The 25,129-nt window shown below is 44.4% G+C and overlaps 1 protein-coding gene across 6 annotated transcripts in view; it reads right to left on the bottom strand.

The window, feature by feature from the left end:
- Positions 1–25,129, bottom strand: part of FOXP4 (forkhead box P4) — a 95,064-nt gene that overhangs the window by 5,552 nt on the left and 64,383 nt on the right. For all 6 annotated transcript variants that reach the window (XM_072642051.1, XM_072642052.1, XM_072642053.1 and 3 more), the window contains 9 exons: positions 22,865–23,012; positions 22,344–22,551; positions 21,938–22,042; positions 20,922–21,009; positions 19,903–19,986; positions 19,304–19,508; positions 19,109–19,185; positions 16,881–16,982; positions 250–371 (listed from right to left, as the gene is read on the bottom strand). In XM_072642051.1, the coding sequence (XP_072498152.1) occupies positions 250–371; positions 16,881–16,982; positions 19,109–19,185; positions 19,304–19,508; positions 19,903–19,986; positions 20,922–21,009; positions 21,938–22,042; positions 22,344–22,551; positions 22,865–23,012 (1,139 nt within the window). The remainder of the gene's footprint in view (positions 1–249; positions 372–16,880; positions 16,983–19,108; positions 19,186–19,303; positions 19,509–19,902; positions 19,987–20,921; positions 21,010–21,937; positions 22,043–22,343; positions 22,552–22,864; positions 23,013–25,129) is intronic.

Here is a 25,129-nt window from a genome sequence, read left to right as displayed (position 1 = left end):
TAATGTCAACTCATCCGTCCATCCACCTATTCCTCCATCAATTCCTAATGCTAGATTCGCATGGAGTATCTAGGATAGATAGACAAGATACTTGTCCTTGCAGTGGTGGTCATGTGTGTTGGCAGGGGATGTGGGCGGAGATAAGTGCATATGTATGAGCCTAGTCACATACACCTATGAACTGAAAAGATCTTTTTGCTGGCCCAGATGGCTGAGGCCCACACCACCCAGGGCGCTGAGCACACATACCCTGTCATCTTTGGCGGTCTCCGCTTTTGGTACTCGTGTTCATCTACTGTCCACACAGCACCCTTGACGTTCTCTACTCGTACAAAGCACTTGTGAAGGCTCAGGTTGTGTCGGACAGCATTCTGAGGGATAGGAGGGAGAGAAAACCCTCCCTCGCCCCAGAGGGAGAGGAAGGGGGAGATAACAAAAGGGACCTAGGTTAACATCTCTAGCAAAAGTGGACATCGAAAACACCACCCACCACCACCACCTCCTTTATCTTCAAGAGATATTCACAGACTGCAAGAATCCCAGATTCCCAAGGATCCCCATGGTCCACATCTAGTGGAACCCATTCCTAAACAGAAAGCTCCCTTCTACCTCTCTGACAAGAGGTAGCAGGTCCACAAGGTCATCCATTTAAAGTTCAGAGACTGAAGTTTAGTTTAGGCCAATCCTTTCACTCTTCAGACTAAGAAAGAGACTCAGATGTTAATTAACTTCTCTAAGACCACAAAGGTAGGAAGTGGTAGAGTCAGGATTTGAACTCAGGTCCTCTGATTCCAAATCTATTGTTCTCTCTACTCCTGCAGGAGGCAGTCCATCTCACTTCTGTTGTTGTTCAGTTGTTTCAGTCATGTTCAACTTTTGTGACCCTATTCAGGGTTTTCTTGGCAAAAATATTGGAGTGGTTTCCATTTCCTTCTCCAGCACATCTTACAGATGAGGAAAATGAGGCAAACAGGGCTAAGTGACAAGCCCAGAGTCACACAGCAAGTAAGTGTACCCAGTGCTTTAGGCACTATGGCGCCACCTGGCTGCCCCCATTTCACTTTTGGACAGTTCTAATTGTTAGGATGGTTTTTGTTTCCTTACAAAATACTTTCATTGGTCGCCTGTCAACTTCCACCCTTTGCTCCTAGTTCTGCTTTTGAGGCCCCAGCAGCACAAGCCACTAGACTTCTCTTTAATACCCAGCCTCTCCACTTTCCCACTCACTGATACTCCTTCCCAAACAGGTCACCATAGCTTTCTCTAAGTGCCTGCCAAATTCTACTTGAATCAACAGCTCCCCATAACATCTGAACCTCCACCTTTATAAAGTGCTGAATCCAGCATCATTGTCTCAAGACACATCATACCTGAGCTACCCACAACTGGTCCACAAACCATCCCTGGTCAAAACAGGGCAGGGGTGGGATGGGGAGGTGGGAAGGATGTGGGGGTATGGGGGGGATCTTAAGGATCATCTAGTCTAATCCTCTTTTTTATAGTGATAGAAAATGAGTCCCAGAAAAAGGAAGTAACCAACCCAAAATCACAAAGCAGAAGGGCCTTTACTTGAACTCAAGACTTACAGGGTACTTACTACATTAGAGGCTCTGTCCTAGGGGTTGTAGAGAGTACTTAAGGCCCCAATCCAACAGGAATTCAATTCATAGGCAGAACCCTTGAATAGAAGCGTTCCCAAACTGGATTGGGTACTACTGGAAGAACTCATTCCCAAGGTGACTGGGATTGTTTATGTGACTGTCAGAGTCACAGGTGGGGTGGCATGAATGACCTGGAAATATGTTTTATGGCCCTCTCCATCATGACTTTTCCTTTTGAATTGTCTAGAGGGAGTCCACTAAAGGAAAGCCCTCCGCAACCTATCTGCCCCTATCTCTTGACCTAGTTCTAACCTTGACACCTGGAAGGGCCCAGCATCATCACACCTCTATTCTTACAAAAACTAAGTGTGTCCATTAATCACCTCTCTCTGCTCAGGCCTACGAAGCACTTTCTCCTTACCTGCTTGGCCACCACACCTGGAAAGCTCTTCCTCTTTATGTCCAGCTTTGAGAATCCTTGGCTCTGCTCACATCTCAAATTAGGACCCAGATCCTACATAAGGCCTTTCCTGACCCCATCCCCTCCACTTTCTTAACTTGTTAACACTCTTCCTTCCACTCCATATCTTGTCAATCACTTTATATATAGCTTGCATTTACTGGCAAGGCAATAGATGGCTGACTTCAGAGCCAGGAAAACCTGAGTTCAAATTTCACCTCTGACACATACTGGCTGTATGACCCTGGGCAAGCCTTCAAAGTAAACCTCTAAGACCTGAGAAGGGGAAACTGTATTAGTAGAGGGAATGTCCTCACCCAGGAGTTCCCTATACCAATGGAATCACAGGTCCAGTCCCTAGATCTTGTATTTATTGTATCTGGGTTATCTCCCTCAGGGGAAAATAAGCTGCTTGGGGACACAGAAAATCTCCTACTCTAGCACAGTGCCTACACATTGGGTCTTAATAAGTGTTTGTTGAACTGAATAGGACAATATTACTTTTCCCTTATGGCTCTCCTGCCCCAGCAGCTTCCCTCCTACCATTCTACTCCCCTCATCCCTGCCATCCAGACCCACTGCCCTACACACAAGCCTTGTCCTGCTAATGCCTCCCCTTGCCCCGTTCTCACAGCCTTATGCATTGCAAGTTTACTTCCTCCTAGTCCCTCAGAATCAGAGGATCTAAGAATCTGGAAATCTGGAAAGACTTTAGTTCTTAACCTGGTAGCCATGAGCTTTAATATATGTTCTATTATATGTTATCACAATAATACATCATACATATTATATGTAATTATATATCACAATATAGCATTGCATTTTATCAATATATTTTATGTATATAATACTTATGAATATATATGTATACATATATTTGTGTTTCATATATGTATTTCATTACAATTAGTTTCCTTTGTAATCCTATGTATTTTATGCACTTAAAAGCATTATTCTGAGAAAGGGTCCATAGGCTCCCCCCAGATTGTCAAAGTGGTTCATGACACAGGAAAGGTGAAGAATCCCTGCTAAGAAGCAATCTCTTCTGCAGCACATCACTAGAGAAAAAGTGAAGAATGGGAGAGGTGTCATAAAGGTAGAATTGACCAGACTTGGAAACCGACTAAATACTGGAAATGAAGCAGGGCGGGATAGTGTGAAGGAGGGAGTCTGAGCTGACTGGGAGAATTGTATCATCCCAAAGAGAAGGAGGGGAAGCCTGAAGAATGGTAGAGTTGAAAGGCAAAGATGGTAAGTTGTGTTTTGGACATACTGATGCTGATGAGACAGCAGGGAGATGACCTGTGGGCAGGATCAAGTCTAGAAGAGATTCAGGCAGGATCAATAGATTTAGGAATCATATGCGAGGGATAATATTTACATCCATAGGAGCTCATGAGATGCTCAAAGGACAGAGGGTGGAGAAAGAAAGGAAAAGAGCTCAGGAGGGGACAATTGCACTTAGGTCTGGAAATGGATGGGGAACCAGCCAAGGAGAATGAGAGAGAATGGTTAGGCAGGTAAAAGAAACAGACAGGTTGTCTGGACACAACGTTCCCATCACATATTTGAGAAGCTGACTTTTTAATGCCAGTATAGCACTTTACATTTATCTCAATTACATTTCATCTTTTTTAGATGCAGCCCACCGTGCTAGTCTGTCAAGATCTTTTTGAAATCTGACTGTCATCCAGTGGGTTGGCTAACCCTTCCAGCTTTGTATCATCAGCAAATTTGATAAGCAATACTATCTATGCTTTCCTCCCAGGCATGATTTTAAATAACCCCATTTCTCTGTTACCATCAGTTGACAACCCACTTTTCCTCTGAAGTTCATGTCATCCAATTTCATCATCTTCCCCCATTCTTCATGGTTGTCCTACACTATCCTGGGTACTATCCCACCTTTCTCTTTGGCACCTGGCTTCAGTGTCCCCCCCCTCACCCCTTTCCTCTTTCATCATCCTTAGAGACCTCCATATCTATGCCATTCTTTCCAACTGTTCCTTGGGTTTTTCACCTCATGGGACTTCTCAACCAACCAATCAGTCAACATTTATTTAGCACCTACTAGATGGCAGACACTGTGTTAATGCTAGGGATGCAAAACAAAAAGCAAAAAACCACCACCCCACCCCAATCCTTGCAATAAAAGAGCTTACACTGTAATGGGAAACAATATAAATAGGTACATCCAAAGTAGATAAGAGCAGGTGACAGGTACCACCAGCATGACTCAAAATTCATAACTGAGAATAAAGAGAGAGGCATCCAGGGATAGTGTAAAACCACTGGATTTGAAGATGAAGGACCTGGGTTTGAATACCAGCTTTGCTGCTTACTTATTTGAATGACCTTAGGGAAGTCATTTAAATTCTATGGGTCTCAGTTCCTCCCCCGTAAAATGAGGTAACTACTCTAAATATACAATCTTATCTTCAATTTTTCTGTATTTGTTAGTTTTTTCAAGTCAGCCTCCAAAAATGCCCAGGTCCCCCATCTTCCCGTGGTCTCATTATGCCCTCAAAGTATGTTTCCATTTCTTTCCCCCCTTCACTCCTAAATTTTTAGAAAGCATACAGTTATCCCTTCCACACTTCAGGGGTTAGGGGTGCAGCGCTCTCACAATCTGGAAAATCCATGTAAAAAATTTTGGTCTTCTCTTTGTACCAGAGAATAAGTCTGAATTTTTTATTTTTCTTTTATGGGATATTTATAGTATTAAGGTATTTACAGTACCTTATTGTAAAATTTAGGTTAAGTATTTGGCCATAGATTCTGTGCCCTCTGCTGGCCTTTGCATGTCATTTGTGGCTTCCGCAAAACTCCCCCCAAATTCCCATTTAATTTCTTCTGCCAATCGGAGCTATATCAAAACCACAGAAAGTTGCGATATGGAAGAAATAACTGTAGTTACTCACCAATCTCTCTGAATATAGCTTGCATCTCTGAGACCCTATTTCAACTGCTCTCTCCAAGATCACTCGTGACCTCTTTATTATGAATCCTTTCTTCTGATCTCATTCTCCTTGGCCTCTCAACAGCAGCCGGCACTTTGGATCAGACCCTCATTCTTGATACCTTCAGTTTTCACTGACTCCCAAGATATTGCTCTCTGTCAATTTCTTTCTCTATTTCTCTGACCTCTCCTTCCTTGATGGCTCCTTTTCTTTCTCTCTTACAGTGCATACGGCACCCTTAAAGGTTGGGGTGTCCATTCCCTTGTCTTTAATTATCACTTCTATGTAGATGCCTCTTAAATCTTTATTTCCATCTTTGACTTCTGAGGGCTTCAGTTTCCTATTTCCAACTGTCTGCAGAATATCTGTATCTGAATGTCCTTCTATAAGCTCAAACTCACTCTGTGTAAAACCGAACTCATCTCTCCTACTAAAAATGCATTTTCTTTGAACTTCTCTGTTCCTGTTGATCTTCCCAGTCATAAACCCTCAAAGTCATCTTGGCACCTTTCTTCTTCCCTCCACACATGCAAACAGTTGCCAAGTCCTATCCAATCAACCTGAAAATATTTCTCCCGTCAAAGTCTTTCACAGTGCAGTCCCTCATCTCCTCTTCCTTTAATTACTGTCCTCCTGCCCCCGCTCTTTCCAATCCATCCTTTACACTACCTCCTGAATAACCTTCTTAACACATTACTCTGAGCATGTTACTCTCTGACTCGAAAACCTTCCATAATTCTTCATTGCCTACTGAATAAAGAATAAATTCATTATCATTCTGACATTCGAAGTCAAATAGCCAAGAGAGTAATAATATCATTATATAGTGTAAGGTTTAGTCCTGGATCTGTAATAAATGCTGCCTGTGGACACTGGCCTGAAAGGCACAGACAGACAAATATATGGACACATCATTGGCCTGGCAGAGAGAGAGAGAGAGAGGAGAGAGAGAGACAGAGAGACAGAGACAGAGAGACAGAGACAGAGACAGAGTCCAGCTCCAATTTACTCATCTATCCTTTACTCATAACTCCTTTCCTTCACAGAGGCAGTGTAGCTCAGTGGAAAGAGAACTGAATTTGGCATTAGAGGCCCTGGATATAAACCTTAGCTCTGCCACCAGTTATTTTGTGACTTTGGGGAAGTCACATAACCTCTCTGAGAGTCACTTCCTTCATTTGTTAGAAGACAAGGCTGGCTCAAAGACTTAATTCAGGTGCTAGTGAGATGTAGTAGACAGATGGCTTTGGAGCCAGAAAGACCTGGTTGAAATCCTGCCTCAGATATTTGCTAACAAGTCAGTTAGCCTCTCTGAGCCTATGTTTCCTCATCTGTGAAACAAGGGGGTTGGACTTAATGCCTTCTAAGGTCCCTTCTAGTTCTAAGACTATGACCTTTTCCAATCAAACTGCTTTACCCCCTGTTCTCTCATTTACTACCTTTGCACGTTTGCTTATTCTGTCTCCTCAGGTCTGGAATGAACTCCTCAAAATTCCATTTTCTACTTTCTGAAGCACAATTTCTCATTTAACAAAGCCCTACTCAGTTCCACCATAAAATCTCCTTTGGCCCCTCCCCTAACTACCCCAAATGAAAGCCATCTCTTCTTTCTTCAATCACAGCACATGGCTTACATTTCTCCTTTGCACTCATCATATTCTCTCTTAATAACTTGTCAGTTATTTTTTGTATTGGATTGGAATACAATGCAAATCAATGCAATTTGACTGGACTTTGGTAGGGGGGCCCACTTCTACCCCTCATCGGACTGTAAGCTCCTTGAGGGCAAGGACTATTTCATCTTTGGCCTTCATATCTCCAATAGGGCAGTGGACAGCATATGGTAGCATATTATTATATTTACTATATTATTAAGTATCTGCTTAATAAACATATTAAGTGTTTAATGCAGCTAAGTGGCACAGTGCATAGAGTGCCAGGCCTGAAGTGAGGAAGACTCATCTTTCCGGTTCAGAGCTGGCCTCAGACACTTACTAATTATGTGACCCTAAACCAGTCTCAGTTAGCTCATCTGTAAAAGGAAATGGAGAAGAAAAGGACAGACTACTTTTGTATCTCTGCCAAGAAAACTCCAAATGGGGTCACAAAAAGTCAGACAAAACTGAAACAGCTGAACAGCAACAAAATCGAGTAGCAACAGGGTGGTGTAGTGGACAGAGAACAAGCCTTGGAAACACCAAGACCTGAGTTCAAGTTCTATCTGTCTTGGAGAGAGTAACTAGTTTGGCTAGACATATCATTTAACCTCTCAATGACTCAGACTACTCTATGTGACGATAAATTGCAGGGTAGTTACTGATATGTATCAACAGGTTTTCCTTACAGCAAGGAAACTACATGTGTTCAGAACCTACCTCAAATACTAGCTGTGAGATACCGGCCAAGTCATTTGACCCTCAGAGACTTACTTTCTCCATGTGTAGAATGAGTATAATAGTAGCACCCACCTCACAGCATGCTGAGGATCTAATGAGATAATGTGTGTAAAGCTCTACATACATTTTTGTTATTTGTTACTATTATTACTAAAAACCACAAAAGCTTTGAAGAGGTGTTAAGAAAAAATTAAAGGAACCGTTATCAAATAACGCAAAAAACCAAAAGATCCCACTGCGGGGTAAATGAGTAACGTGAAAATAACGTACACAAAAAGATCGTCAGAACGAAATATGAATAATTACAATAATCAGTCTTGGTCTTGGTGAATGCATAACAAAATACATCTCCTCAGCCCCTCTTAATTCTAGTGCCTTCCCTCCGTTAATTATTTCCTATTTATCCTGTATATAGCTTATTTTGTATTGATTTGTTTGCTGGTTGTGTTCCTCCCCCATAAGACTGAAAGTTGTGAGAGGTAGGATCTGTCTTTTGTTTCTTTTTGCATTCCCAGCATTTAGCATACTGCCTGACACACAGTAGGTGCTTAATAAATGTTTATTGAATTGCATTGAATAGAATCTCCCTCCTCTCAGCAGACTGGTGGAAATTGCAGGATGGTCACTATGTCACTTGTTTTTTGCTTAACTGTAGGAGTTTTATTCTTTTGTTACCAGAGAGGGCTTAATGGGGGTTGGGGAAGGAAAATCCAGAAATGGCTCTGATGGTTTTTTTAAAGGCATTAATTAAAAGAAAGTAAAACTAAATTATATAGCATCACAAAGTAGAACAAGTACTGTACTGTACTAGTACCCAAGTTCTGCCACTAACTAGTTATCTAACCATGGGATTCACTTCTCCTTTAAGAGCCTCAGTTTCTTCCTTTGTAAAATGAAGGAAGTGTATTAAATCATTTTTTAATTGTCTCTTCCCAGCTCTGACATTCTAATATGCTTTTTTGAGGCACTCATGGTTAAGTGACTTGCCCAGAGTCATACAGCTAATGAGATCGGTTTGAACTCAGGTCCTCCTGACTCCAGGACCTCTATCGACTTCACCACCTAGCTGCCCCTATCCTAATATTCTCTAAAGTAAACTGAAGCCCTTCACCTGAGGAGTCCCAGAGAAGTTTGGAGCACCCTTCTTCCAAATTATTTCTGTCAAGAGACCTACCATCCTTACAATCACCGGGTTGTATTGTATGTTGCAATCAGTATTGGGAGTCATTCTTGGCTCCTCAGTGTCACCCCCAATATCCAAATCAGTTGCCAAATAATGTCATCTCTATTTCCACAACATCTCTCATACTTGATTCCTTCCTTCCACTCACACAAGTACCATCCCACTTCAGAAACTCATTACCTCTCACCTGAACCATTGCAATAGTCTTCCATTTAGTGTCTCTGCCTCAAGTCTTACCCCATTCTATTTTCCTAAAACATAGGCCTGTTCATGTTATCTTACCCTTTTACTCAATAAACTCTCCACTGACTCTGTATTATCTCCAGGAACACATAGAAGCCCTTCTGTTTGACATTTAAAGCTCTTCCCAACTTGGCAGCAGCCTAACTTTTCACCCTAACTACATCTTACTCCCCTTCTTGCACACTATGGTCCATGCACTCTATGATATAGGATTGTTCATCAGACCACCTCTCCCATCTCTGTGCTCTGGAGATACCACCACCACCACCACCAACAAAGGCAATAAACAATCACTGCTCTCAAGTAACATACATCCTAATGTACTTCCCCATAGGTTTATTGTGCTATCTCTTTTGTGTGGATATAGTTATATAAGTGTGGAAGGCAGCATGTGGTACTGAATAGAAAGTCAGCCTCGAAGGCAGGAAAAACTATGTTCAGGTTGTGTCTCTGACATACACTGACTATGATCTGGGAAGGTCACAACCTTTCACTATTCTAGGCTATAGTTTCTCCTGCTAGATTGCAGAGAAGACACTGACTTGAATCTGTAGAGAGAATTTCCTCTCTTGAAATTCTCCATACCAATGACATCACAAATCCAGTCCTTATCCCCTATTTTATATATGTGTGTGTGTGTGTGTGTATGTGTGTGTGTGTATTGTTTTCCCCTTTAGAATGTAAGCTCCATATTGGAAACTGAGGGAGTGCTCCTTCTTTGGGGAATGGCTAAATAAGCATATGAATGTGATGGAATACCATAGTACTGAATGATGAAGGGGATGATTTTAGAAATATCTGGGAACATGTGTGTGAACTGATGCAGGGTAAAGTGAGCAGAACCAGGAGAATGCTTTATTAACATAAACATTCTAAAAGTAACTCCAAAAGACTTAGGACTCTGATCAGTACAATCACCAATCTCGGTTACAGAGGACTCGTGATGAAACATGCTACCCACCTCCTGACAGAAGGATGAGAGACTCAGGGTGCAGACTGAGACAAATTTGGGGGGGCATGGCCAAAGCAGTAATTTGTTGTGCATGATCATACATGTTTGTAATTGTGACATTTTCCCCCCATCCTTTCTTACTTGGAGAGGGGAAGGTAGAAGGGAGAGAAAGCAGATTTCATTGACTACAAAAATAAATAACTAAAATTTCATTTAAAACATAAAATACAAGCTCATTGTGGGTAGGGACTGCCTTTTTTCTTTGTATTCCCATATGTAGTACTGTGTCTGCTACATAGGAAGAATTTATTAAACCTTATTAACTCTAACAGAATGTAAATTCCCTGAGGTTGGGACTGGTTTGGTTTTTTGTCTTTGTTCCCCAATGCCTAGAACTTAAATGCTTAATAAATGTTTCTCAAATTGAATAGATTGTCTGTTGTATTCATTCATTTATCCTGTTATCAAACATTATATACTGAGCCTTGTGCTAGCCTGTAAAATAAAATAGAGGTTCAAACATAAAACATATGATGAATATGTATAATATCACAGGGTAAGCTACATTAGAGAAGTGTAAAATAAAGTGCTGTTTGAGATCAGGAGGGGAAGGTGGTTACAGAAACCTTCTTCCCTAAGACTAGGGAAAACCTTCAGTTAACTCTGCACTGCATTTATTTTGTACATACTCATATATGTAAATCTTCCCTGATAAAAATAAATATAAATTCCTAGAGGGCAGCGACAGACTGTTGTCTCTCTTTGTATCCCCAGCATTTAGCACAGTGCCTGGCACTAGGTGTTAATAAATGCATGTTGACTTGACTTGGCCTAGTGCCATATGCCAGTGCCTGGCACGTGGAAGACACTTAATAAGTTATTACTAATTGACTTATTTATTCCAAAGGACATAGTAAAAGGGACAGAGTAACTATTTAGAAAATATTTGACCAATGAATGGATATTGACTACCTTTCATATTTATCTGATGTTCCCTGAGCATGTAAGTAGATTGTAAGCACTTTGGGATAGCATTTAAGTACAAAATGCTAGGCATAGAGAGTAGATAATAAGATTAATAGCTGGCATTTATACATTGCTTCAGTGAGTGCAAAGCACTTTATATGCATTATCGCATCCTATCCTTATTACAATCCTGTCAGGAAGACTACAGGTGTCATTATCCCCAATTTTACAAATGAGGAAACTGAGGCTCAGAGAAGTTAGTGCCCAAGGTCACCCTCCAGGTAAACTCCAGAGTCTATATTTGAACCCATATCTCTCCTGACTCTAGGCATGATTCCACATCCATACACAATTACTGATATGAATTGAATTGATTAGACTGGCTAGGAGGACAGCAGGAAAGGATCAACAAGGGAAAGCAATCCAACTCAACAAGCTTAGAGCAGTTTTTATTTAAGCTTTGCTAGTTTATTTATGTAATACCTACTATGCATAAAGCTCTGTGCTGCACCCCACAGAAATGAGATTCAAATATAGTAACTCTAATAGACATTTACACAGAAAACTCTAATGCGCAGTAGAATATGAGAATGTAATAAGAAGCAAACAACAGGCCACAGGATTTCAGGAGATCATTTCTGTCTGAGGGATGGAGAAGGCTTCACTGAAGAAACAACATTTGGATATGGGTTGGAACAGGAAAGGAGAACATTCTATGTGGAAGGAGCAGTGTGCTTTGGGAAACCAAAGGTATATTTCAGGAAGAAGGAAGTTTGATTAAGGTGCATATAAGGCTGGAATGGTCAGCTGGAGCCACAGTATGGAAGACTTGGACCTTTTTTCAGTAGGAGATAGGAAACCATTCAACGTTCTTAGGCTAAAATCTAGAAAAATCATTACTCCTAACACTTTGGGGGCTGCCTCTGAAATTAAGCTCATCCCCTTAGAATGTGAGTAGCCTGATCCCTTCTCTGTCGTCTCTTGATTTTTAGGTGGGGACATGCCCACCTTCCCTCCCCTCCCGCTGTCAGCAGCCGGCTGCCATTCTTCTCACGGTGTCCTGAACATAGTTGGTGCTTAATAGCTGCTGAAACGAATTGAATCCCTCTCCATATTTCCCACCCCGTCCCCAGCTTATGACCTACTTCTCTCCTTGCCCCTAATTCCTTTCCCTGTCTCCCATCTTCATTCCTGTGGCCTGGTCCCTTTCTCCCTCCCCACACCTGCCCTTCTTATCCCTGTGTCCCCGTCCCTGTCCCTGGTCCCTGACTCCATCTTTACATTTCTAAACAGAGAAGAAAGCGGGCAGGGCAGGCAGGCGCTGTGCCCCCTCGAGATCCCCTCTCCCTCTCTCTCTTCCAACTCTTGCCACTTGCAACTGGCCCGATTTCATTACCAATTTTAATTTGCCTCTAATTAAATCCTGTGTATTTTTCCGACTCGCTTGCTAATCCACGAGGGAGGCAGGCGGCTGGAGTGGAATCTCTCGGAGCGATAATTACAAAGGGCCTAATCACGCCGGGGCTCCTGCCTCGGAATAAATTTCCCCGCATTACGGGGCTCGGATCCTCCGCTTTGCAAATGAGAATGACCCCAATTTCCGAGGATGGCCTCACCGGGGCTTTTTTCCCTCATTTCGAAGCCTGATTCGTGATGAGAGACTAATTCGTTACGCTGAAACATTAACGGCAATTTAAGGGGTCTGGCGGGGGCTTCGTAAACAAAGGGACCGGCCCCACAACAAGGGCCCGGGGAGGGGCCCGACACCAGGAGGGGACGGGAGGAGAGAGCCGGGGAGGGGGCCTGGGAGGGCAGCAGCTCCGAGAAGCAGATGGCGTCTCCTGTCTCTGGGATGGCCAGACTTGGCCCCAGGCCCCCTCCCCATCCTATCCCCCTGACCTGGTCTTTCCAGCGAAAGGGATCCAGCAAGAAGAGAAAAGGGGGTGGGATGAGGAGGAAGGAAGAGCTGGAAGGGCTAAGTGGACGGAGGGGGAGGAAGAGGGGAAATCTATGAAGCCACAATTCTGTTTTGCCCCAGGGAGAATGAGTAGCAGAGGCCTGAACCCCAGTGGCCTGGCCTGGGAGGGGAAGGGAAGAGATGGGAAGTGTGGGGAGAGGAAGAGGCATAGGAGATAATAGCAGAATATGAGTCAGGGTCTGGAAATGAGAATGGAGGATGACTCTAGGAAGGCTAGGACACAAGGGCCAGGAGCTGAGTGCAAGAGGGCTAAAATATGGCCACAGAAAATCTGAGGGCCATGGTGGACCACCTTTCTAATGTGGTACATTCTACCCAGTTGTTCATCATTTTACAATGTGAGAACAATCAGTCATCCCAGCCTTTATGGAGGGTGACTTTCCCTTTTTCCTCTCCATCCTGCTACTCCCACACACAACTACCCCCAATGTTGACCAGGCCACTGTGTATCCATTATGGATTGAGACCCAGTAATAGGCTGATACTGCTGGGTCTGGGAATGGAAAGTAGGACTAAGTAACAGAGGAAGAATTGACTGAGTAGGAAGTCAGAAATAGTAAGAATAGGGACTGTCTGGCCTGAAAAGGAGAAATGAAGAGGTGCTGCATAACTGCTCAAACTCTGAAAAGCTTTCTAAAAGAGGATGATAAAGAGAAGCTGTAAAAAGAGAGCCCTGGATTTGGAGGGCCAGAGTTTAAATTCTGGTTTGGCCATTTACTACCTATGTGAACTTGTGGAAGTCACCTTCTGTTCTGAGCCTCAGTTTTCTCAGCTGTTAAAAAAAAAGGGTTTGGGGCTAGATGGACTCTAAGGTCCATTCCAGATCTAAATCATACTCTCTCTAATTATTTTCCATCTTCAAAGAGGAAATGATCTGTACTAAGGTGGATATAAATAAAATAAAAAGAGAGTGAATGTACAATTTCTAGTTTGGGCAGGTAAGTGTAGTGTGTATGAAAGCAGAATGCACAGGAGCCCCTCCCCATACAGACCCCACCCACGTCTAGCACAGTTGTTAAGTAATAGATGACTCCTTTAGGTGCTGTGCTGTCCTGTCTAGAGGCTAAAGACTAAATGAGATGACCTCTAGAGGGCTCAGCCAGCCTGAAAGGAGCCCCAGAGTCTAGGAGTAGGATGCAAGTCAGAGGGATGACATCACTTACAGCCAATCAGAAGAGCTGACCCAGCTTGGCTTTCCATTACCTCTTTGGGGACATAGCACTCTAACCCTGTGACCCTAGTCCAAGGAATGGGGGTGACATTATAGCTGAGTGACTCCCCTCACCTTTCAGTCCTGGGAGGAGACACCATGTATATAATACCTTCTATGGCTCTAATCCAGGCACTCAGTATATTTACATTCTGTCCAAGGCATGAGGGACTTAAAGTGTTATAGTGGCTGAAGGTTTGCAGAACGCTTTACAAGTATGATCTCATTTGAACCTCACAACAATCCTGGGAGGTAGGTGTTATTATTACCCCAAGTTGACAATCTGAGGCTAGTGAGTGAACTGAAGTTCGATTTGAACTCAGGTCTTCCTAGCTCTGGGTCCAGTTCTCTATCCACTGAACTGACCTGCTGTTCAGAAAAGTTTTCTGATTGTGAGTTCAATGAAAGGCTGAAATATTCTTGAGGCTCTTTAATAACAATGTCAACATGCATCTTTCCAGAATGGTTTAGGTAACGTTTGCCTAGAGCTAGGAGGATGACCGAGATGACCTTTAGAATTCCCTTCCAATCCTATAATTACCTATTTTGACGTTTTCCATAAGCCAGGGCAGTATTATACTGATGAGGCAGTATGACCCGGGTCTGAGGACTAGGACACTTTATGGGTGATTATAGTGTAAAGAGTGATGGATTTAGAATCTGAATTAAAATCTTCATTCTGCCACTCATTATTCTTGCACCTTGGATAAATCACTTAACCTCTTTAAATCTGTTTCCTCAACAGTTAAATAGGGGGTTGGACTAGAGTAGATGATCGTCAGGGTCCCTTCTTGTTCTAAATCTATGATCCTGTGATCCTAATTCATGGAAATGTTCCCTCCCATCCCAGCCTAGGAAAGAAGCATCTTGCACCTCTGAAATTCCAACACTGGCCAGCAGGGGGACTCAAAGGCCAAAGATCCTGGCAATTCCCTGCATAGACGCTGCCCTTTCTCTTCCCCACCCTGATGGCCATGCTCCAGCCTTCTCTCCACTGAGCCACAATGCCCACCCTACTGCAGAGGCACCAAGTCCCTCATCTGAAACTTGCACCTGCCTGTGAGTTTGCCTGCTCTCTCTTTCTTTCTCCCTCCCTTTCTCTCTCTCTCACCTTCTCTACATCTCTGTTTCTCCATCCCTCCTTTCCCATTTCTCCATCTCTTGTGACTGTCTCTCCATCCCTGTGTGTCTCTCTTTACTTCTTTCTATCCATCTCTGTGTCTGTCTCTCCATCTCTATGTGTGTGTCTGTCTCCCCATCACTTTCTCTTCATCTCTCTGTTTCTCCATCATTCTTTTCTCATCTCCATCTTCATCTGTCTCTTCATCTCTCTCCATCTGACTCTGTCTCTCTGCCTCCCTCCCTATCTCCTCTTCCCCATTACTCTCCATCTTTTTCTCTCAATCTCAGTCTCTCCATCTCTCTCCCCATTTCTCCCTCCAGCTTCTTCCTCTCCAGTCTCTCTCTCTCTCTCTCTCTCTCTCTCTCTCTCTCTCTCTCTCTCTCTCTCTCTGTGTGTGTGTGTGTGTGTGTGTGTGTGTGTGTCTCTGTCTCTGTCTCTGTCTCTGTCTCTGTCTCCATCTCTCTCTCTCTCTCCAAACCCCCACCATAATCTTGGCAATGAGAAAACAGAAGGTGCTATCAGCATCCGGCCCCTAACTCCCTGTCCCATTTTCCCTAGCCCTCCCCCCACCTTCTCTCTCTTGTCCCCCTAGGAAAACTGTTATGGCTGGAGGTGTTGAAATGACTAATTGGACTGAGACAATTATCTTTCTGCTTCTGACAGCAGAAAGGGGGAGGGTGTATGTGTGTCCATGTCTGTATATGTGTCTGTGCCCTTGTCCACAGACCCATATTTAGCCCCATGTCCAATTTTCCCATACACTATTCTTCTCCAGTGAGGGGTAGGGTCTTTGCAATACCCCTATGCTACGGCTTTAGTAATTCTAGGATCCCTCTGGGCAGTCTGGATACACCTCATTACCACCTAGCCACAGGCCTTGCAGTTGCCTCTGGAGCCTGGATGGTCATCAGGGTCAGATCCTATCATGCTTCCCTTTGTAAAACAAACCTTCAGTGGCTCACTATTATCTCTAGATTAAAATAAAAAACTCCTCAACCTAGTTTGGGGACCTCCATAGTCTAGTGCTCCAAAACCAGCCTTATTTCATAATATTTTCTTTTAAAAACTCTCTGTTTCTCTTAAATTGGACTGTAAATCATTCCTGAATTTTGAATTCCATCTCTCAGCTCCCTGCTCTCCATACTTGGACTGCATTCCCTTTTCCTCACTACCCTTCAGAATCTTTGTTTTCCTACAAGGCTCACTAGAGGGTACATCCTCCTTGAACCCAATCCCTCTTAGATCTTAGTTCTTTCTTTCACCATTGAACTTTCCTTATTTTAGGGTTATTCATGTAGATGTTTTATCTCCCACCTCCCCTAAAATGCAAGAGGAAAGTACAGACCTGCTCCCTGAAGACAGAGACACTTCCATTATTGATTCTGTAGCCTGAATATCTGGCACAGTAATTTGCCCAGGGTTTTACTGCCAGCATATGTAAAAAATTGGGTTTGGACCAAGGCTTTCCTGACTGTGAGGTATCCTCTCTATCTTTTATGCCAAGGTGGTATTGTACGTAATAGGTGTTTGGTAACTTTGTTGAACTGAGTAGACATTTGAGTTCCAGGGATCCCCAATGATGATGATATGGAGACCCCCCCCAATGACATGGGGATATGCCTGAGCCAAAAACATTCCCAACTAAGCTAATAACACAAGAGCAGGAAGGGAACCTGAGCTTTGAGCAACAGCATTAATATTCCCTACAGGAATCTCCTATCCTAGATGTGAATCTAGGGGAGAGTCTGCCATATTAGTTGGGGGCCCTTAGGAAGATGAGGAGAGGCAGAGCAAGGTAATTGTCTCACCTTCCAGGTGGCTGTATTCCTCCGGAAATAGGCAAACATCCTGGTGAACCAGTTGTAGATTTCATTCAGAGTAAGCTGCCTGTCAGGGGTCTCCAGGATGGCCTTCAAGGGAAGCAGAAGTCAAAGGGGTTACTTTCCTCTAGGGAGAGGAAATCAGTTGTGCTGCATTATCTTTTCTGGGATTCCAACTGTCCCTGGGGCCCACAATTTTTGTTGTTGAGTCGTTTCAATCATGTTCTACTCTTTGTGACTGCATTCAGGGTTTTCTTGGCAAAGATACTGAAGTGATTTGCCATTTACTTCTCATTTTACAGATAAGAAAATTGAGGCAAACAGGGTGAAGTGACTTGCCCAAGGTCACACAGCTAGTTCGTGTATGAAGTCAGAATTGAACTCAGGTCTTCCTGAATCCTTCCATTATTCCATCCACTGTACCATCAAGCTGGCTCTGTCATATGATAAGTGTTATGGCTGGCTAATCAGTTCTGCTAATGACCCAGGAATCATTAACTCTGTCTGCATGAGTACATATAGCGGATGAAGGGAAAGTGGGGGAGAGAGCAAGAGGAGGAAGGGAAAGAAGGAGAAAGAGAGGGAGGAGGAGGAGGAAGACAGGGGTGATGACAGTAACAGAGACACAGAGAGAATATAAAAAAAAAAAAGATGTGTAATATAAAGAACGTGGACAGGTGTAAAAGAGCGCTGGATATGGAAGGACAGACATAATACCACATTGTTGCTGGGGCTATGGATTGGTCCAGCATTTCTGGAAAGCAATTTGAAACAATACCAAAAGGTCACTAATTGTGCATATCCTTTGAACCAACAATATAACCAGAAGTCAAAGGAAGATGAAAAGGTCTCATATGTACATATTTATAGCAAGTGTAGGACTAGAGGTGAAGAATGAGATATACTTTTTGGACATGACCAATGTGTGGATTTGTTTTGTTTGACTATACTTATTTGTTACAAAGGAAGTCTTTAAAAAATGGATAGGGGGTTTTGGGGGAAGAGGGAGTTTAGTAATAAATAATGCCAAAAAGAAAAGAATAAAATGAAGACCATTGAAACATTTTAAAATTAATTTACAAGCAAAGAGAAAATGTTCGGAAGAAGGTATAGATAAGCAAGATAGCTTTGAAACTGTGTTGAATTTATTTTATGCTTAAAAAAACTACATAATAGAGACTCATGGTTTCATAGGCAATCCTCCTTATCAGTTCTTCTTTGAGCATGGGAATGTTTGTGTGTGTTGTTTGTCAAATTTAAAGTAAATAAAAATTAAAAATTTCTAAAAAAGAAAGAATATTTGATTTGAAATTAAAGAAGTGGATGTGAATCTCTGCTCTTTCTTGAATCCTTGGGTACTATCTTAGATAAGGAACTTTCCCCACTCTGGGACCCAGCTTCCTCACCTGTAAAATGAAGGAATTGAATTGAAACTCTTAGGTCTCTTATAGGTCTGTCTGTTTGTCTGTCTCTCTCCTTTTCCTGTCTCGCTCTCTTCCTCCTTCCATACATACATACATATATATATATGTATATATATATATATGATCCTATGATATGATCCTGTGACCAAAGATTCTATATGTGAGTATGTCTATGCATATGTGCGTAAGCATGGGTATGAGAGGAGGGAGTAAATGTGTGTGTCTGTGTAAGACAGACAAAGTATGATTATTTGAGGGAGTGTAAGTGGATATATATATATATATATATATATATATATATGTCTAAGGAAATAGGTGTGAGTTATATGTATGTGCAATAAGAGAGTATGGACGTGTGTGTGTGTATGTGTGGTGTGTAATGGTGAGAGAAGGTGTATCTGTGAGAAACTGAAAATGGGACTGGATGTGCCATATATGAGACTGTGTACATATTTACAATGTACACTATAACCTGTAGGAGAGTCCATGTGCATGGGTACATATGTGTGAGAGAGATAGGAGAAGGATGAGTCACTTTCCCTGATCCTAAAGGGATAGGGAGTGAATGGATGAGACAATGAATGCTTTCAATGTCCAAAGGAGGGAGGCTGGGGTGGTCAGGGAAGGGGGAGGCTGGGTAGGATTTAGATAATAGGAAAGGAGAGGGAAGACCTTCATAGGCAAATAGGCAACTGGAGATAGATTTGGGGGACAGGAATGAGAACAGAAGGGAGGACTTTTCATGAATTCTCTTATCCCCAGCACCTCCACCTTCTTCCCTGAGAAGCTCACCTGTCGGATGAGGGACGCATAGGTAAAGGGAGGTCGGACATCTGCATTCTTGTAGAACTCATGATTCTGGGCCAGTTCTGGGGGAGAGAGATGAGGGATATAAGGAGGGCCAGATCTATGGCCCAAGGAAGCCCCCTCCCCTAAACCACAATGCCTCCCTTCTGTGGTCCTCCTGCCCCCACCTCCCACCCTCACCAGAGGAGATGGGGGTGCAGAACTTGTCACTACTCCTCCTTCGGGCAGGGCCTCCACTGTGCAGAGTCGCAGAGCTGAGGCCAGGGGGACGTAAGGGAGTAACAGGGGCGGCAGCTGAGGTGGGGGGGTGCGCGAGGCCATCCGGGAACGAATCAGCTGCTGAGACAGTCACCTTGGAGAGTGAGGAGCCTGACACCAGGTTCAGCTATGAAAAATGGAAAGGGTGATGACAGCAGAGCTAAGGAGGGTGGCAGGTATGAGCAGAGCCTATCTCCTTGGATTTCAATGTCTTCTCCACTCTCTCAGTCAGATTGGTGGAGGGTGAATTTCAATCAATGAGGAAAGGAGCAAGTGGGGAAGGGAGAGCGCAAGGTTCAGAGGGAGTTGGTTTCTGAAGGGAAGAATTCTGAGGGGAACAGACCTGAACCACAAGGGTCTAAGATATGGGGGCAAGGTCCAGGGAGAGGGACTAAAGAAATGGCTGGGGAAAATGTCTGGGAGGTCCTAGAGGGTTCTTGGAAGGTCAGACCCCACTGGAAAGTATAAGGGATCATAGGGACTAGAGGGATCTGGGGTTTATGAGGCATGGACCATCTCACCGGCTGGCTAAAGGGCTTGGGTTCTGAAGGCCTCATGTGCAAATGGGCCATCATTGCCTGAAGTCGCTCACTCTCCTTGGCTAGCTGTAAGGAGAGAGAGAAGGTTGGATAGAAAGCCTGGGTTTCAGAGTCTTTTCAGGGTTTATCCCTCTCCCCTTCCATCAGCATCCATCACCATCCTTCCTCAATCCTCTACCTCAAAGGGAAAGGGAAAGAGGAGAGGGGAGAAAAGATGACAAACTTGTCTCTTCAGCTGCTTGACCTCACACAGGTTTCCCACAGCTCTACCAACCTCCAGGGTTTCCCACCTTTGTTCATGCTATTCAACCCACTTAGAATTTAGCATTTATTCATAATGCTTATTGGCTGATTGATTTACCCAACAAATATTTACTGAGCATCTGTTACATCAAGGCCTTCAGTCAGGCCCTGTGAAGAATACAAAGATGTATTCCAAAGATGTATGTACCACAAAGATGTGGTTTAAGGAATGAGTAGTCTAGTAGGAAGCTGATTCTGCATACATATTTGCTGACAGATTAATTCTCTCATTGATTGATTGGTTCCCCTGATCTGTCTCTTGGGGTATCTGCAGTTCAGGCTACTATCTTCTCTATGATCTCTTCACGTACCTCATTCTGACTTTGCCAGAACCTTTTTTTTACCACAACCTTTGCTTAAGACAACCCACTGAAAACTGAGCACGTCTTGTCTCCCAACTCTAGTAGAACCCATCTGCCAAGAGGATTGCTAGTTATGTTGGACATACCAACTATGCTACTTCTGGTCCTCCCAGGGCAAGACCCAGACTGCTTTCCCAAGCCCACAACCTACCCCCTCTAGAGTTCAGCTCCCCCATCCAAGATAACCAGGAGAATTTAGACAAGGTAATGAGATCACTTTGCCTACATGAACACATGGTTGAGTCCAGCAGGCCCCATGGAAAGGCGAAACTGGCACTAGGAAGAGGGTGAGTGGGACCCAATGAGCATTCTACATATACACACAAAGGACCACACCTGTATCTCCAGCTGCTGGACAACCTGCATCTGGACCCGGCACTGGGCTGTGCTTCTGTCGTCAAGTGCATGTTCTGTATTGAGGTGTCTTCATGGGGGGAAAGAAGGGAAGGTTTAGACACAGGCTTCACTTAGGATATGCTACCCAACCACCCTGACTGTTCTCCCCCATCTGCCTTCCCTGAAATATCTTCAATCCCCTCACACACAAAGACAAGGGTGGGGGTGGGGAAAACAGAGAAGGTGGTCAAGCCAGAAGAAAGGGAAGATAGAAGCAGCATCCTCCTAGTCAGTTTCCTTTGATGTCTTTGCTAAAATCCCAGCTACAGAGAGATCTAATTGCAAATGAACTAATTAAGTAAACCTCTGATGAAGCGTGAAAACAATTTGTTTGACCCTGATGCTGCAAGGGGCTGAGAGACAGCAGAGTTAATCAGTCAGTGACAGAGCCTGGCATCACTGTGGCATCGCCAACCGCCTGTCCGCCCCCCTGCCTACCTGTCCACCTGCCCCTTCCAGGCCCCATCACTCTGTTGTCAGTTTCCTCCTGCCCCTTGACTGGGGAGACTGGAAGAATATAAGAACTGGACACCGTTCCCTGCTCACCCCTCAACCTGCTCTGTATCTTCCTAGGAGGGGGAAGAGTTGCTTTAGTTCCCACAAAAGCTGCTTACAGGGGCTACCAATGACTGGAGGGGTGCCCAGGTAAGACAGCTGTGTGCCTGGACTGAGTGTTCACTCACACTCACACCTACACATCTCAATACTCCTTCACCCCCAAAACACAGAGAGCAAGTTCACAGATTCAGTTTCTGGGGGCCTGTCCAGGGCTTGAAATTCAAAGGAGAAGGGAGGATGGTGGCAATTATGGTGTGAGGGGAGCTGAGGCTAACTGTGGTGGTCAGTGACCAAAGGGGGCAGGGAAGTGGACGTAAGAAGTAGAGAGTTAAGGAGGTGAGAGGGAGGGAAAGGGGGAGGGGCCAGAGGAGAAGAGATGGGGGCAGGTGGGCACCTACTTGACAAACTGCCCCAGGTCTTCACAAAGGGTCTCACAGCCTGGCCACTTGCACTCCCCATGACCGTACAAGGGATGGGAGCCAGGGGTATCCTCATGTGAGGAGCTGGGGAGGGAAGGAAGGTAGGCGGTCATGGATCTTGTACAGTAGGCAGGGGCCCCTGTTGCTGACCACAACATCCTTTGGTCCAGTTTGGCCCCAGCTTCCCCTTTTCCCTGTTTTCCTTGGATCCACCATTCAACCCTCCAGGAATACTGATCCCCACCATCAACCCCTAGCCCCAACTTTATTTCACCCCCAGTTTAAAAACTCCATAGTTCAAGAGTCAGATCTGAACTATTTACAGTGGACCTCCCAGAGTCACCCACCCCAGCAGCTTCCTCTCAGGTCCCCTCTCCGAAGGTACCTGTCTCGTCGAGGTGTGAGCACAGTGGGTTGCCCATTGGGTAGGGTGTGGTGGGAGAGGGGGGGTGAGACCTTAGGGGGAGCAAACGAGGTAGTGGTGGCTGCTGCTGTGGTGAGGTCCAGCCCCTCCTGCTTCACGCTGTCTTCAGCTGGCTGGGCAGCTGCCCCATCTCCCTTCCACAGCTGGGGTAGGTCTGATGGGCACACAGCTGCAGAGAACAGGGCCAGATAGAGATCCCTCCCCACCCTTAACCCTTTTGGGACAGCACAGGAGACACCTAACCTTCTAGAACTGAAAGTTGGGATTCTCTTCCCAGGAGCCCTGGAGGAAGGATTCTGAACCTTCAGTGTGGGTCCTAGGAATGTGGGGTCACCACAGGGGTCCAAGGTGTGGAAACATGGAAGGTTCAGTCTAGACCCAACAGACAGCAGGGTTTCAGGACCTCAAGGTAAGGGCTCTGGAGTCTTAGTCTGGGCCTGGGAGAGTGTAGGAGGTGTGTGGGTGCTACAAGACTCACTCACCCTGTGGGAGAGTTTGGAGGGGTCCTGTTGCCTGGCTGGGCTGTAGACTGACCAGACCCTGCCTCTGCAGGTTCAGCAGGTGCTGCTGCTGCAGCTGCTGCATCTGGAGGAGCTGCTGCTGGAAGGCCAGCTGCTTGTTCCCAAGTGCCTGGTTCCAGGGAAGTAATGGTGAAAGGGAGAAATGTTGAATCAGGTCTTTCCTCACTGGAGCTGGGCCCTCCCTGCCCTTTACCACTTCCCACACCTTCCTTCCCAGGGGACATACCCCTTTCTATTCACTAAAGTAGGGTGTTAGTGGGAAGCTCTCCCCCTCCTCCACCAGCCCATCAGAAGGCTCTGGGTGCCAACTCTGGCCTAGAACACAACTCAGCTGACTTGAGATATCACCCACCCTCTTCTCTTTCCTCTAATAGCCCCAGCTTTTGAAAAAGCCACTGGTCCATGGGGCAGTGCTGAAAAGGGGGACAGCTCTGCTCCTTTCCCCTGGTCTGTCCCTCCCTCTGCCAATTCTCTCATTTTCTTCTCTATTGCCTCTTTCTCTCTATTCTCTCCTGTTGTATTTTTCTCTCCTGTTGGCTCCTCCCTTCCTTCCTTTCCACTACTTTTTCTTCTGATCTTTCTTCTCCTTTCTCTCCCCCCACCTTCTCTTCTCAAGAAAAGGAATAGAACTTAGACATCACCTATTCCCATCCCCATGTTTCCCAGATAAGGAAACAGGCCTAAAGATGTTAAGGCCAAAGTTAGTAAGGAAGGTAATAAGGTTCTCTGTGTTCTCCAAATCTATTCCTATTTGCACTAGTTTTTCCTCTTACTGAATCACCAAACTTAAAATTAGAAGATCATCTAGGCAATTAAATTTCAGCAGTCTTTTCTAGAGCATCCCTGATACATATGGTCTGAGAGTCTCTGCTTGAGTAGAGATCCAGACTAGCTTACTCCCTTTTAAGGCAGCACATTCCATATTTAGATAACTCGAATTATTTAGAAAGTTCTTCCTTATGTTGAGCCCAAATCTTGCTTCTTGTAACTTCCACCCTTTGGTACTTATCTTATCTCTTGGAGCTTTCAAGAATAAGTTTATTCTCTCTTTCATATGACAGGCCTTTAAATACTTAAGGACAGCAAACATGTCCCACTCCTCACCTTTCTTCCCAAACCCTCCAGACTAAACACATTCAATTCGTTAAGCTATTCCCATTACAATGTGGTTTCCGGACCACTCCCTGGCCTCATCACCCTTCTCTGGATTCACTGCCATTTGTCAACATCCCTTTTATCTCCTATGTATAATCAGAAAAAATTTTTCTCCAGAATCTAGGGGCTCCCCAAGGAGGACAGGAGGTCACAGGCAAGATAAACCCCACAATAACATTTAATCGTTTCAATACACCACCACACACATACCCCTACACCTTAAACACACAATCACATATACATAGGCATGTCTGCATGGAACAACTGACCACAGTAACCTCTTGTGACAGATAACATGCTGGAGCCAGAAGTGAAGCTTATCATTCCTGTCCCACCAACTTTTCCCTTCCCTCCTTACCCCTACTCAGTACATTCACCTAGTCACACCCACACACAATAACTCAGCCTTCCACCCCGTAGCACACACAGATTCCAACAGAGCCATTCAGTCACATACACAGGCAGAGACAAGTCAGTCAGTCAGCAAGTATTCACAGAGCCCTCCAGGGCCATGTCTGCCCCAGGAGCTTGCAGTGATGTATGTTTGGGGCTTACTAGTTAACTGGGGAAACAAAATATAGGATCACAGATTTATAATGTCCCCATTAGAGCATAAGCTTTCTGAAAGCAGGAATTGTCTTACTTTTCCATTTGTATCCTAGCAGTTAGCACAGTGTTCTTACACATAGTAAGCATTTAATAAATCATTCTTTCAGAGCTGGGAAAACCCTTTTAAGTCATCAAATGCAGTTCCCTCATTTTGTAGTTAAGAAAATGTAGACACAGAGATGTTAAATGATTTGTCCTTGGTCACACAGCTGGCACATGTCTGAGGCAGGATTTCAATCCGAGCATTCCTGACTCTAGGACCAGTGTCCATAACACCATGCTGACCGACCAGAGTAACCGAGAGGAGATACTAGGGATAGTATAGCAATTGTAAGAGTGAGCTGAGAGAACAAAAGAAGACCCCAACTGTCCTGCTATGTTGGTGAATGTTTGGTTCCAATCATGGAAGACTCCACTGGAGGGGGCTGCTCGGAACTGTCATATTTTCCCCAACATGGGAGG

This window comes from Notamacropus eugenii, chromosome 2 (genome assembly GCF_028372415.1).
Source record: "Notamacropus eugenii isolate mMacEug1 chromosome 2, mMacEug1.pri_v2, whole genome shotgun sequence".
NCBI classification, from domain to species: Eukaryota; Metazoa; Chordata; class Mammalia; order Diprotodontia; family Macropodidae; genus Notamacropus; species Notamacropus eugenii.
Note: the sequence above shows the minus strand (reverse complement) of the source record. Positions and strands in the feature narration are given on the sequence as shown.